General features: G+C 36.5%; 2 protein-coding genes across 2 annotated transcripts; one reads left to right on the top strand and one right to left on the bottom strand.

Annotated features, from left to right (window-relative positions):
- The first annotated feature begins 858 nt into the window (after positions 1-858).
- LOC135126266 (uncharacterized) lies at positions 859-9,013 on the top strand. Its single transcript, XM_064052184.1, has 20 exons — positions 859-1,237; positions 1,322-1,636; positions 1,684-1,983; positions 2,029-2,201; positions 2,254-2,434; positions 2,486-2,571; positions 2,631-3,096; positions 3,150-3,428; positions 3,476-3,606; positions 3,654-4,132; positions 4,182-4,332; positions 4,381-4,530; positions 4,577-4,664; positions 4,712-4,785; positions 4,834-5,237; positions 5,291-5,667; positions 5,719-5,918; positions 8,350-8,597; positions 8,649-8,784; positions 8,836-9,013. The coding sequence occupies exons 1-20, from the start codon at positions 946-948 to the stop codon at positions 8,908-8,910; spliced, it is 4,605 nt and encodes a 1,534-aa protein (XP_063908254.1). The 5' UTR covers positions 859-945; the 3' UTR covers positions 8,911-9,013.
- Positions 8,848-10,620, bottom strand: LOC135126268 (origin recognition complex subunit 4). The gene is made up of 5 exons (XM_064052186.1): positions 10,229-10,620; positions 9,848-10,181; positions 9,494-9,801; positions 9,150-9,437; positions 8,848-9,071 (listed from the first exon to the last, which is right to left on the bottom strand). The coding sequence occupies exons 1-5, from the start codon at positions 10,418-10,420 to the stop codon at positions 8,907-8,909; spliced, it is 1,287 nt and encodes a 428-aa protein (XP_063908256.1). The 5' UTR covers positions 10,421-10,620; the 3' UTR covers positions 8,848-8,906.
- Positions 10,621-13,970: the final 3,350 nt, after the last annotated feature.

Raw genomic sequence — 13,970 nt, 5'->3', positions numbered from 1 at the left:
AACACCTTATTATTTAAACAAATTGTACCACTAACAAACATTTAATGACTCTGCGCCCTGTAAAAAGTGATGTTTTATCCATGTGCGAATTTTCAAGCGATTCTATGATGGTTATGACTCAAAAAACTTGAAAAGAAAACATACAATGGTGCTTTTTTTACGATATTTCTCAGCCATATTTTTTTAGTTGATTGAACTGGTCTCTGCGCTCTAGAATATGAAAATAGCTGCAGTTTGATGTATGATACATCTATATTAATATCATTTTTTCATACAAGAAACCAAAAAAATGTTTTGCCATTTTCCAGATTTACTCATTTATTCTTTTTTACGCTTGTAATTTTATCTTTCAATATATGTATTAAAATGTAGCAGCGTTTAATTATTACTACCTCTTCCCCTACATACAATTTAGCTCTTCCATTTCCAAGAAAATGGACCTACACCCAAATAAATAATTTTCTTATTGTCCAAATGCTCGGTCGCGGTGAAAAACAATTTGGGCAGGACACAAAGTCGGTAATTTTTGATGTCAGAGATATTTCTCTTCTTGAACACACGACATTGATGCTACTTTCCAAATACTAGGAAAAAAGAACACTTTAATATTAAATTAAATAGAAAAATCAGTAAAGCAAAAATAAATTTGGAAAAACTCACGTTCTATTTTCTTTAATCAGTAATCTAGCGTCAAACATTTACACAGAGTATGATTCCCGTTCTTACGCGTTTGTTTACCTTCGTGCGCATTTAACCAAGTTCACACCATTTGTCTTGACGAGAATGATTAGATTATTTTTATTTAGTCAATTCGATTTTTTTCGACAAATTACGTTCGCCAAACCGCCAAGACATACATATTTCCACGAATGCAAATATTTGCACACTCGCAAATCATACTGATAAAATGTAGAGGTTTACTTAAACTTCCTCAAGTTAGTCAGCATGTCTGTGCGTTTGTGCCTGTGTTATATTTTTATTGCCACATTTGCGATTCACGGAAATGAAAACGTGTTTAGTTCGGTGGCTGCCGATGACAAAATTAATGCAAGTCGTTGCAATGGTTCCGATACTAGCGTTGGCGAGCTGAGTTGCCACAAAAACCCACAAAATCTAGCAACGTGCGACCTCACTCGAGATCGGGACACAAAAAGCGGCTTTGTGTTATGTGCCGGAGAAAACGGATGGGAAGAGAAACAGGACTATCTGTCAAACATAGACGACGAACTATGGAAAGGTACAGCATGTTTGTTTAAACGTGACTACCGAGAATTGCGCGCCAAAGATTTTAAATTTCATGAATGAACACATTTTTTTTAAGATTTGCCAGTTTTCGAAAACGAGCTGAACGTAAGTGGCTTGGAATTAAACGCGACGTACCTTCTCTTTGTATGCAGTCAGGGTGATTTTACGTTGGATGACATCGTCGTGATAAGTAGCCACCCCGATAAGTTATCCGACAATCTACCAATTGAATGCAAAAACTGGAAGAACTACACTCTGCAGAGGTTGGAAAGTGAATTTCGAATACAAGGTGCCAAAAATGGGTCGAAAGATCTACCTGTGGCTAGTCAAGAGAAACCACACCTTTCAACAAACTCAACGAAATCAAAATCTTTCTGGAAATTGCAAAAAAGCAAGTAAATTTGACGAGTTTAATTTAAAACGGACACTTTTTTGTAGAGACAGTTATAGAAGCTCACAAGCAGAATAGCCAATCGTGCGTGATCAAGACAAATTACCACGGAAAATTAAATTTGACCATATTTGTGTATCTTGGAAGTGGAAGTATTTTAAATGTTACGGTAGCATCCGGTGTGGGAAGCAATTCTACAATTTTTCAAAATCACTCTCGGTGGACGAAACGTGAACTCACATTTTGTTCCGATGAACAAACAAATCTTACTATTGGCCGAAAATTCGACAGTTCTTCTTCTAATAATCGGCGGTATTGGGCTATAGATGAAATTAAATTTTTGACAGGTAGATAACTTAATTTTGTTTTCGAGTCATTGTGGGGTATTTTAGGCAGCGCCGGTTCCATTGATTACAGTATAAGAAGAGAACCTAAAAACCCAGTCGTGCTGGAAGCCCCAGTACTGGAACACATTTCTAATAACTCCATAACCATACGTGTCAAGAGCTTGACGTACGCTTCCGGCCAGCCGAAGCCACGAAAATGCATAATCCAGTACAAAGAAGTAAAAATTGACATTAAAGGTGTTGGTTCTTGTAATTTTTAATACTTTTCAGGAAAACGAAGTCGATTTTAAAAATTTTAAAATATATAATAGCTCCAAAGACCTACTTTCCAAATCGTTTGTGATCCGAAGTGTTGATACAATAAATTCCCGGTATAAAATACGAATACTATTAATTAGCTCATATCGCTACTACTCAGATCAAAGAATACCTGAGCTGGTCACACCCAGAAGTAACGTGTCAACTTGTAACTTTTTTTCATTTTGAATGTGATTACTTTCAGAATTACACTTCTCCCAAGTAACAAACAACAGCTTTAGATTAAGATGGTTTCCACCGAAAAACGAAATATTCCGATATCAGTTATCGGTATGCTTTAACACACACTTGCCCTGAATTTACATTTAAAAAAAATGGTCACATTTCAGTGTACACAATCGTTCTGCCGGCATACTGAAACAAGTGTGCTTTCCGATTATGTCAAAGAACATTTAAAACCTTCAACAAACTGCACAATATTGGCCTACACTTTTGAAAATAAGGCACGGCAGTTTTATGACGAAGTCAGTGTTACCACACTTGCAGCCACGACCGTTGACGACAATGAAATGCCTGATAATATTACCTACGACCAGAATAAAATGGTGATTTCGTTCAAGAACTGCTCAAAATTTAGTGGACCCATAACTTACACTTTTATGTATAAGTGCGTCAGCGCTTGGTGCGAGAACAATGATGGTAAGAGTTTTACGCACCGCATGAAAGTTCACGAAAAAAATATTACTAAAAGGGATTTAAAGTTACAAGCGTTTACAAATTACAATATAACAGTAACAGCGACAAGAATGAATTATAAGCGGTCGAAAACATACCAACTTCAAACTGCTCCAGACAGTACGTAACTCAGACAAAGTTAAAATCTACAAAAGTATAACATAATTTTGTAGCACCCAAGGAAGTTCGAACCCTGACAATTGACTGTCGGAGTAGTAGTACCGTCTGGTTACGATGGTTACCACCGGACCCACCAACCGGTCAGGTGTCAGAATACATTATCTCTCAAGAGAACTCAAAAATACTACCAAATAATGACGACCGTGACACTTTCGTTCCTATAAACATACGACTAGAAGCTAACGTAACTAATATTGAGGTTCGAGCCAAAAATCGAAATGTCGAAAAACCGGGAGCCCCCAAATCTGTTGAACTCTCCTCTGTGCCCTTGGGTTAGCTACACAACTATTTATTCTTATAAATATTTATTATGTTTTAGTAAAAGACATTCTGCAAAATTTCACTGTAGTACCATCTCCACCAGAAATATCTTTCCGGTGGCACCGCCTAAACAACCTCTCCATTCGGGTCGAAAACGAAAGCCCACAAAATTCCAACGGCGAGTTTAACGTGAGTCAATTCAATCAGTTTTTGTAAAATGTTCAACGATTTTTCAGATTTCAGTTGGCAGAGAAGACAAAGTGAAGTTAGTCGTGTCGAGTGTAAACTGTCAAAGCGAACAAGTAACTATTGAAGTGGAAACGAAGCCTCCAGAGTTTAATTTGTCGGGGAACCCTATTATAAAAGTATGGTCAGAAACAAACTATGAGTTACACGTACCGACACCAGATGGTGCTACAACCGAAAGCACGAATTTTATTATTTTAATTAACCCTGACGATGCGAACTCCAACTGGACTGTAACAGACCTACAACAAGAACAAAATGGTTACGTTAAAGCACAAATCCCTCGTAATGTAGAGGTTTTTCTGAAGAACCAATCATACGAAATGTTTCTTCAAGATGTCAAAAGTGGTGAACGCTATTCTTTGCTTCTGCGACGAAAAGACTGGAGCTTGTTTCGGAAAGTCACTATTTTGTGTTTAATAATAATTACTGCTGTCACTTTAACGTGCGTGGGATATCTTCTTCTAGCGTCTGTTGTTACACTATAGCTGACCCACGACTCTATCGGTGTGTTTTAGGTACATCTTTAAAAAATACCCGTTCGACTTAGATAGGAGACGCACGTCAACGACAAGGAAGTTATCAGAAGGCGACTTTAACGCTCTTTCGGAACATTATAAAAATCAAAGCTTGAAACAAGTTCGGAAGAAAGCGGACCCACCCGCAAAGGTAATTAAGTCGAGTCCATCGGGCGACTATTTTTTTTTCACGTTGCAGCCGTCTGAACTGGAAGTTCTGGTCGAACCGTCTACAAGTAAGAAAAAGACTTCGGACGCTACTCGCATACCCGTGAAAGACTTCGAGGACTATCTCATGACAGCTCTTGGAGACGACCCATACAGCAACGACTTGACACGACAATACCGGGTAAAAGCCAATCGCATTTAACACTTCATTTCAAACGCACTTTTAGAAACTACCAACCAAAAACGGGAAAACACAAACCGTCGGCTCACACAAAAACAACCACCATAAAAATAGATACCAAAACCTGACGGCTTGTAAGTACCGCGTTCACGCTATTTCGATTTTTAACTAATTGTCGTAGTTGACGACACGAGGGTGATTCTCAAAGACAACGACGACGACGACTCCGACTACATTAACGCCAACTACGTAGACGTAAGTTTGTAAAGTGGCGAGTTTTTGTTAAACTAACTAATCACATAGGGCTACGAAAACGCTAAAGCTTTCATAGCGACGCAAGCTCCTCTAAAATCCACTCTTAGCGACTTCTGGTGCATGCTTTGGCAAGAAAAAGTCACCTGCATCATCATGCTGACCGAATTAGTCGAAAATGGCACCGTGAAATGTGAACAATACTGGCCAAACTTGGACAAAAAAACTAGATATGGGGAGATTTTGATTTCCACTGTGTCGATTAAAACTTTTGCTGATTACACGATTCGTGAGCTTCACGTGTCTCGCAACGAGGAGTCGCGAGTGGTTACCCATTTACAGTACACTACTTGGCCTGACCACGGGGTACCCTTGTACCCTCAGAACTTCACCCCTTTCGTGAAAAGACTCCTCGCAATGTCACAAAAAAATGGCCCTATTGTTGTCCATTGCAAGTAAGGCGGCAAACTCGACCCGACTTTATCACTAATAATTTAAATCGTTTCAGCGCTGGATGTGGCAGAACAGGAACTTTGATCCTGTGCGACATCATTCTCAGAATGGCAGCCAAAGAAAAATACGTTGATTTTGTCAAAGTGCTGACGAAGATGAGACAACAACGGATTAATTTAGTCCACAATGTGACTCAATACGTGTTTGCTCATTCCGTAGTCCTCGAGTGTCTATTCGGGGTAGATTTTGCAATCCCCATTAACGACTCGTTTCAAGACAATGTCTTCAAACTACTACGAAAAACCACAGTCAAACCCATGATGGAACAACTCGACAAAGTCATGATGCAGCACAACAAAAGACAACCCTGTATAGCCATCAATTTGAGCGACGACGACAAAAAGAAGAACAGATTCTCCCACATCCTTCCAGGTCTGGCACGCGCTTAAATTTGCAGAAACCAGTTTTAAATTCAAACTTTAGGTCAAGCTCAGTTGTACTTAAACCCTTCGACTTCGAGCTCCTACATCAACGCGATAGTCGTGGATTGCTACCGCTGCCCCAGGAAGTTCATCGTGACCCAACAACCACTCCCCAACACCGTCGAAGACTTCTGGAACCTCGTCAAAGAATTCGAAGTCAACACGATCGTCTCTCTAAACGAAATCGACGGACAGGACCCGGTAAATTCCAACCCCCACGAACTCAATACATTACTAGAGAGCGGATTTATAAGCACAAAAAAATTAAGAATAAGCGCTTAAATAAGCACAACATTCAATAAAAAAGTTTTATTTTAAGCAAAAAAGCATTAAAAACATAATCGTATTACAAATCAAAGAACACTTCTTAGAACTTTGGATAAAATATTATTACAATAATACTTTATATTTTACACGCGTATTTCAGTTTTCTTTAAAACAATTTATGACTGTAATATGTTCCAAGTTGTCCACTGTAAAATTTTTTCGCCGATCATTTAAAATGTGTTTGAAATTGGAGAATGTGCGTTCAACATCGACACTCGTTGTTGGAGCAAAATTTGAATTTTGTAACTAATGTTGAATCTAACTCCAAATTTTCCACCTTCTGGCCTTGTACAACACGAGCAACGTCGGAAAAAACACCGAAACCTGCAGTTTTATTTAACACTTCGTCAAGTTTTTGAGATACTCTAGTACCAATATCACCCCTTACTGCGTTTGCTTGTTGTTTAAATTCTTTCACTAAGTTTATGGCATCTACCAACAACATGTTGGGTTTTTCTAACTTTTCTATTACCTCACATACGAATTGATAATTGCTTCTTAGAAAAGCTAGATCTTGTCGCAAATCTTTGTTTTCCAAAATATTTATGCAATCTTTAATCGAATGTGAAGAATCTTCGCTAAACTCCGTAACTACTTCCTCAAATTCTTTGATATATTTGTCATAATAAAATGTGGCCTGTAACCATGTTCCCCACCTCGTTATAATCGGCTCTGGGGGCAATGGTATGTTTGGAAATTTTTCCTTAAAATGTTGCACTCTTAGTGGAGCTTTAACAAAATTTTTTTTACCATTTGTCACTAATTTATTAACAGTAGGAAACTGCAAACGTATTCCTTCAGCCACTATGTTTAAACCGTGGACAATGCAAGTAGAGTGAATTAAACTGGGGTACAATATTTTTAGATTATTCCCTGCTTTCAACATATAACGAGCTGCATCCGAGATCATCAATAAAATTTTATTGGCAAAAATAGTGACGTAAGACTGTCATTTACAAATCTTGTAATCGTATTGCCATTTGTTTTATCTAACATTTTCAAACTTACTACATACCCTCGACTAGGGAAATTTTCATTTAAGATTCCAACAATTAAACTTGCCACGTATCTTTCACAACTATCGGTTGTTTCATCGACAGCAAACCATAAATAATTATCTCCAATGCGATGTTTAATTTCGTTGTAAACTTGCTGAAACACTGGGCCTATATAATTTTTTCGGAGAGTCCTTTCAACCGGAATATGTCGATTACAGTGTTTTTCAAGGAATTCTTGAAGAGGGCCTTTCTCCAATTTTTTTAAAGGTATATTGGACTGGATCATCATTTTACATAAATCGAAATTAAACTGAAACTGCTCATCTTTTGTGGAAGTAGATGCAACAGATTCATGTATGGTCTGCTATTTAATTTTAGAAACTTCAAACATTTTCTTCCTTTCTACATGAAGAGTCGTTCTGACATGTTGCATCACGTTATATTTTTTATCACTTTGAATCTAAGACAACATACATATACAGGATTAACAAAGGAAAATAGATAAAAAAAAATTAGTGGGCTTACGGTTTTCACACAAGCTCTGCAGAATATTTTTTTGTTTTCTAATTTTATTTCTGGAAAATCCCTTATCCACTCATCCGGCGTCGATTTTACTTTCGGCATTCTTTTAAAATATTAGTAATGTTACCAAAAAGAACTCAACATGTAACAAGGGAGAACCACGTATAACACTGTACTACGACAGATGCGATAGACTGATGGTTGTGAAATAAACGGTTCATTTACTTAAAGTTTCCATTAGAAAAATTTTAAGGTAGGTGGTTGGGTACAATAATCCTTTTTTCTAGAAAATCTTCAACGGTCTTGCCGCAAAATGCCGAAAAAGAACATCTGGTTAAAAGCTTTAATTCATTATCAACGGAAGTAAGGATTTAAAGTCATAAAATCTATGGAGTATTTTTCCAATCCTATAATAAAATTTTATTACCCAAACGACCGGAACCTATTCACAGAAAGGGTCTTGAGTAAGTGTACTTCAATGATCAAGTCCAGGTAAAATGCATACGATACGATACGGCTAACTAACAAGTATTTGTCATCCCGACAAGGCCGGCATTTGAACAAAATATGCATTAAAACTAATATTCGTCGAAAAAAGCATTAAATAAGCATATAAGTTTTAATATGCATAAAATTGAAAAAAAAAGCAAATAAGCATAAAAAAATGTGTCAAATGACTCCAAATTGTATCATAGTTACAGATATAAAAAAGTGCTTACATTTTTCACAAAAAGCATTAAACCTAGAAATCCGCTCTCTATACATTACAAACGCGATTTTTTCAGAACTGCCCCCAATTCTGGACGCACGGCACCCAACTAGTCGAAGAGAGCGAATTCCGAACGCACGACATCACAAAAGTGAAAATCTCGCAGGAATCAGACGCCACTGAAAGAACTGTCAATGTTATAAAAGTGAAAAACTGGCAGAGAGACGCGGGGTATCCTAGCAACCCCAAGGACTTGATTTTGGTGTGGAAGGAGACGTTTAACACGTCGTGGAAGGGTAATAGTCAGATCGTGGTCACGTGTTAGTGAGTACTTCAACGCCAAGTTTGTGGTTATTTTTACAATTGTTTTTGAAGCGATGGCGCCACTGCTAGCGGGCTTTTCGTGGCTTTGGCTTACCTTATTGAGAAAATTAACTACGAACAGTCGTGTGACGTTTTCTCCGCCATCAGAACGGTGCGGCAAAGTCGGGAGGAGTTCGTCCAGGAATGGGTAAGCGCGGAATTTTATGGAAATGTGAAAATGGAAACATTGTGGTTTCAGGGCCAAATGGAATTTCTGTACAAAGCTGCGAAAGTGTATATTGAAGATTTCGACGACTACGACAATTTCGACTAAATTAAACTACTGTTGGCGTATTGGACGACTTCAGTTGGCAGCCCTGGTGTTTTCTTGATAGCGTCGGCTAGTTGTAGTGGCAATAGTAGAAGTTTAAACAGTTGGTACTCTTTTTGTATCCCGCTATTCCCAGACCCCAACATTGAAACGAGTTCGAGATTCTAAAATAGGCGCGGTGTTGCCAGCGTGCGTAAATTAAATTAAAATAAATTAAATTAAAATAAATTAAATTAAATTACCTGTATTTGTTCGAAGGCCTTCATCACCACAGGTCTCTCAGCAGTTTGTACATTAGAGTTCGAATTAGCAAACTTCAAATACCGGTTGTACACCATCTCGAAATTCATTGGTTGGTTGTCATATATCTCGCAGTGATGTTTCATCGAAATCAGCAACGTTAACTCAAGGACGCTCAAATCTTGCAAAACTTGAACGATTTCGTCTTTCTCGAAACGTTGTACCTGCTCAAGGAACGCCTGATGTGTTAGCTTGTTGTTAGTATCATCCAGTTGTGACACGACAACCATCTAAAACACCCTGTATTACTTAACTACGTAACAAACGATTGTTATATGATTATTACCAGAATATTTTTCAAGCTCTTTTCACTTAAATCTACATCCAGCAGTCTCTGCATCACAGATTTAAAATTTTTATCTTTCAACAAACTACCAACATGAGCGTTCCACTCTTTCTTAAAACTAGCCGAAACATCTAAAGTTTCGTCGTTATGAATTAACAGAAACGCCTTCAAGCGTTCCAATCTATATTCTAAATTAGACTGGCCCCTAGTTTCGTCTGTCCCCATAAACAAAAAAATCTGTCTATGCGAAAACCTGCTCTTCACGCGCTTTTCCAAAAGTTCTATAACATCCAACCGACACGTGACACCTAAAAACGCACGATAAAAACCACCAAAAGTCACCCAAAAACCTACCAAGGACACAAATGGGGGTTTGCGCTGACTGAGACACATCGAACAAATTATACAACAACGTCTGATTGTGGTGCGAACAAAACAAATCAAACTCTTCGATAACGAAAATGACGCTTTTGGCGGTGCCCCGTTGCCCGGACTTCAAACAAGCCAGCAAAAACGCTAAATTGTCGGCGAAGCTCCCGAACACCTTTCCGTCCACCGCGTTGTCTAGTTTCATCTGCGACGTGATGCTTTTGAGAGCCAGGCGGTCGTCGGTGTGGACGAGACCGTGCAGCTGCACCAGAATGGCGTCCGACTTGAAGTCCAGGTCTTTGAGGACATCTCTAACCAACTAAGTAATGGAGATTAGTGAGGTTATGGGGGCTGAATGTGACTCACCGTGGTCTTGCCGGAGCCGCGGGGGCCTATCAGGAGGGCCGAATTGGACTCGCCTGACTCAATGGTTCGCTGGAGGAGGTCGCGCACTTGCAGGCGCTCATCGCGGTGGCCTACGAACTCGGTGTTGTTGAGGATCCTGGTTTTTAGGAATTTGCGTAAAGTGGTGAGGTTTTTGTCGGTCAGGGGCTTCATTTTTGGGGGCAGGTTGTTATTGTCATTGCTAACCTATTTCAACAAATTTAAAATCGGCGAAATCGCAGAAGGCGCGCTGTGGTACCAATATCAGAAAGTTGAAGTAACTGCAAACGTGCTTATTTAATTTAATAATAAATTAATAAAAGACCAAAATTGGTATGTTGTTATAAATTGTCAATTAGTAATTCATGGACGTTATAGAAAAGTTACTATTTAAGTGTTTCTTTAATATTTACTTAAAACAAAATAATCACTGATGAGGGAATTTTGTGTTTTAGTGTTGTTCGACATAGTCAGGGTAGGAAACCTTAAATGTGAAGGTCGTTGAATGCCATTTGATAGTTTGTCTGATGAGCGCAGATGTCGCTTACGTCGAAATGTATTATTTTTACAGAGTCCTGTACAACTTAGCTGCCACCACAGACCATTAAGCAAATAGAAAGACGTTCAAAAACCACTACGATTTAATGTGGCGATTACAGCGCTGCTCGAGCTCCTGCATGAATTAAGTCCACTGATTACTAGATTATAATTACTATAGTAGTAATTTTATTTTTAATTACAATTTTAATTCTATAAAAATGAAACTAAATTCAGTAATGAAAAACATATATTTGATAACAATGACAAAATTACAAAACAACTCTCAAAGAAAAACAATTTCATTTCGAAATACCTAAAAAAAATAATTTAATTACAAACTGCTTAAAAAAAACTCTTGAAACTACGGGTAGGTGTTAATTTTAAAACCTATTTGAATTATTAATTCTTCTACGATTATGTACTTCAAATTGTTTTTGCAGATTGGTCAATTTTTTATTTATTATTAGACGCACTGCCAAATTAATAATTTCCGTTCTTAAATCAGCAATATGAATGTCACAGTTAATCCAAGTAAAGTTAATTGTTGCTGTTATATGTTCTTTTAAATTTCTTGCAATATTTGGAACTTCTCCAAAATTATCTAAAAAGAAGACTATGGTATCGTAAATCTCAGCTAAGCATGTTACAAATTCTTTTGTAGCATATTTCAACCTTAATTTTTGATCCTGTTCTTTGTAAAGAGTGAAAATATGATGTTCTTCGGTTTTTTGTGCAATTATACAATTTTTACAGTCTTTACATGTGATAGCTTTTAATTTTTTTATTAAAAAGCCACAAACATATGTAATAGCCTGAAGATCATATAAATCTTTAAATGCAGCTCTATTAGTTGAGCTAGAATTTTCTAAATTTACCAACTCATTGATATTTTCTGTAAACTGAAAATTTGTTGGTTTTGATGACGAGGATAAAAATATTCTAAGATTATCGAGAAGTTTTCCTACATCTTCTTCACAATTCTTACCATATGCTTGATATGCTATCAAATTATTCAAAATACTTGTTTTTAACGCCGATATAAATTGAAAACACGATGGATTACTATTTCCTGAACCGTATTGTCGTATCACTGAAAATAAATTTTCTAGAGGATCCTGATTCAACATTCTTGTTCGCAAAAATTCGAATTCATTTTTTTCACACATCTGCCAAAGAAGTCTAATTCCACGAATGTTATTTAACCAACCTTCTTTAAAGGGCATAGTTGTTTTGAATTGACCACGTACTTCGTCATAAAATTTCCAACTTTCGATTTTTTTTTCCATTTTATTCCAAAAATCAAAATGACCAGATTTCTTTGTTAAAGCACATCTTAGCTTTGGATTGCAGTGGTTGTTACGCATATTAATACCAGTGGAGTTGAAACTGTCGAATAAATCATTTGCGTCTTTTACAAAGAAAGCCGTTTCGATTGCTTCTGAAGGAATATTTTCTTTTGAATCTATTAGAGTTTCAAGTGCAGCTGCCATACTGGCACTAAGTGTTTTTGCTGCAATTGACACTTTCATCTTTAATAATCTATATCTGTTCACGTAAAGAAAGGGTTCTCGGATTTTATGCAAAGTTTGAAATCTTCGAGTACTATCAAATTGATAAGCTTGTCTCAAATACATAAATTTAGCTTTCTTGGTTTCATCATAATAAATCGTATATTTAAGGAGAGCATTTCTTAATGATTTCAATAAATGGGGACTATCATATAAACATACAATTTTTTTTGAATTTACCTTAAAGTATGGTTAATTATACTCTACATTTGATTCTTCTTTTAAGAAACGTAGAGCCTTTACATTCGAACTGGCCTGATCACAAACGGTGCATATGACTTTTGCGCCGGCCATATTAAGTTTGCTAATAATTTCTTTAATTATTAGTTTTAATTTTATACTTTTAATAGAGTCCTTAACAAAATAGTACGCTATTGGTTGTTTCCATCCGGAACTAATACCTTGTATCATAAATACTAACGCATGGTTAGCATAATTTTTATTTCGTCCTAAAGATCCCAAATCCTCAAAACCAATAATTTTGTCAGTAGATCTCGAATAAGTTAAATTTGTAGATAAAGACACTTCATCAAACATAAGCTTGCATAATCGATCTCTTGGTTTCAGTTTCTCAATTCTCATTTTTAACTTATCAAATAGTTTGTCATTCACGCCACATTCAAAAGGTATATTTTTCAAAAATTTGTACAAAGTTGTTTTTGACGGAAGTCCGAAAAAATGTTTTAAAAAGCGATAACATTTTGGACCTCTTTTGTACATAGCCAAGGCAAATATTTTATTTTCAGTTGACCATCTAGGAATTTTTTTTTTCATGTTATCAAATTGGGATTTTATGAAGCTTGCACTTACAGAATTGCAATTTTCTTGTAAAATGTTAATTAGATGATTTTGGGGAGCACGTTTTAGAAGATCCAAGTTTTTTTTTGATTTACATAATTTTAAATTTAATCTGTTTATTGCCTGTTTCTGGCGTTTTGTTATTCTAAATAAAGTTTGCTCTCTAGGAGTTAAGTCGTCCACTCTTTTGCATCCTACCTTTTTCAAAACACTGGGTGAATATTTTCTTTTTTTCGGAGTATGTGATATTGTCGTGAGAGTATCACAATGGCGTTTGCGTCTTTGTGAATTTACGCTACCATCATACTCAGATTCCGAAATAGTTCCGACTAAAAAAATAAAAATTTTATAATTTTTTTGTTCACTTTTACTGGAATACCCATCACCATTAGTATTAATCACAGCTTGACTACTGTCCTTAAAAATAGTGGGAATTGCGTATTTATGAAGGTTCGTTTGTGCGGTGCTCGTAAAGTAATTTTTACTGAAATGATCTTCACAAATGTAAGCTTTTTTACAATTAACAACAATTTTTTCTGTGCAGGAGGCATTAATGGTATCTATCCACTTTTGTTTTTGAACTGGAGATTTAGGAAAAATAAAAAAATGTTTATTTTTGTTCTTGTTGATTCCTGTTGCGTATACTGACGGACAATTTGGAACTTTGCATCGATATTTATTAATAATTTTCATTTCCGTTGTATCTGAAGCAAGTAAAACTATATTAATATGACTTAAAAATAGCAGATATAATAGTCACCAAACTTACTACTGAAAACCTTTTGAAAAAATTATAATTTGGCGTTTGAATTTGAATG

Source organism: Zophobas morio, unplaced genomic scaffold (assembly GCF_036711695.1).
Source record: "Zophobas morio isolate AGI-343-1 ecotype UQ-CSIRO unplaced genomic scaffold, CSIRO_AGI_Zmor_V1 ptg000010l, whole genome shotgun sequence".
Lineage (NCBI taxonomy): Eukaryota > Metazoa > Arthropoda > Insecta > Coleoptera > Tenebrionidae > Zophobas > Zophobas morio.
This window is presented reverse-complemented; position numbering and strand designations above follow the sequence as displayed.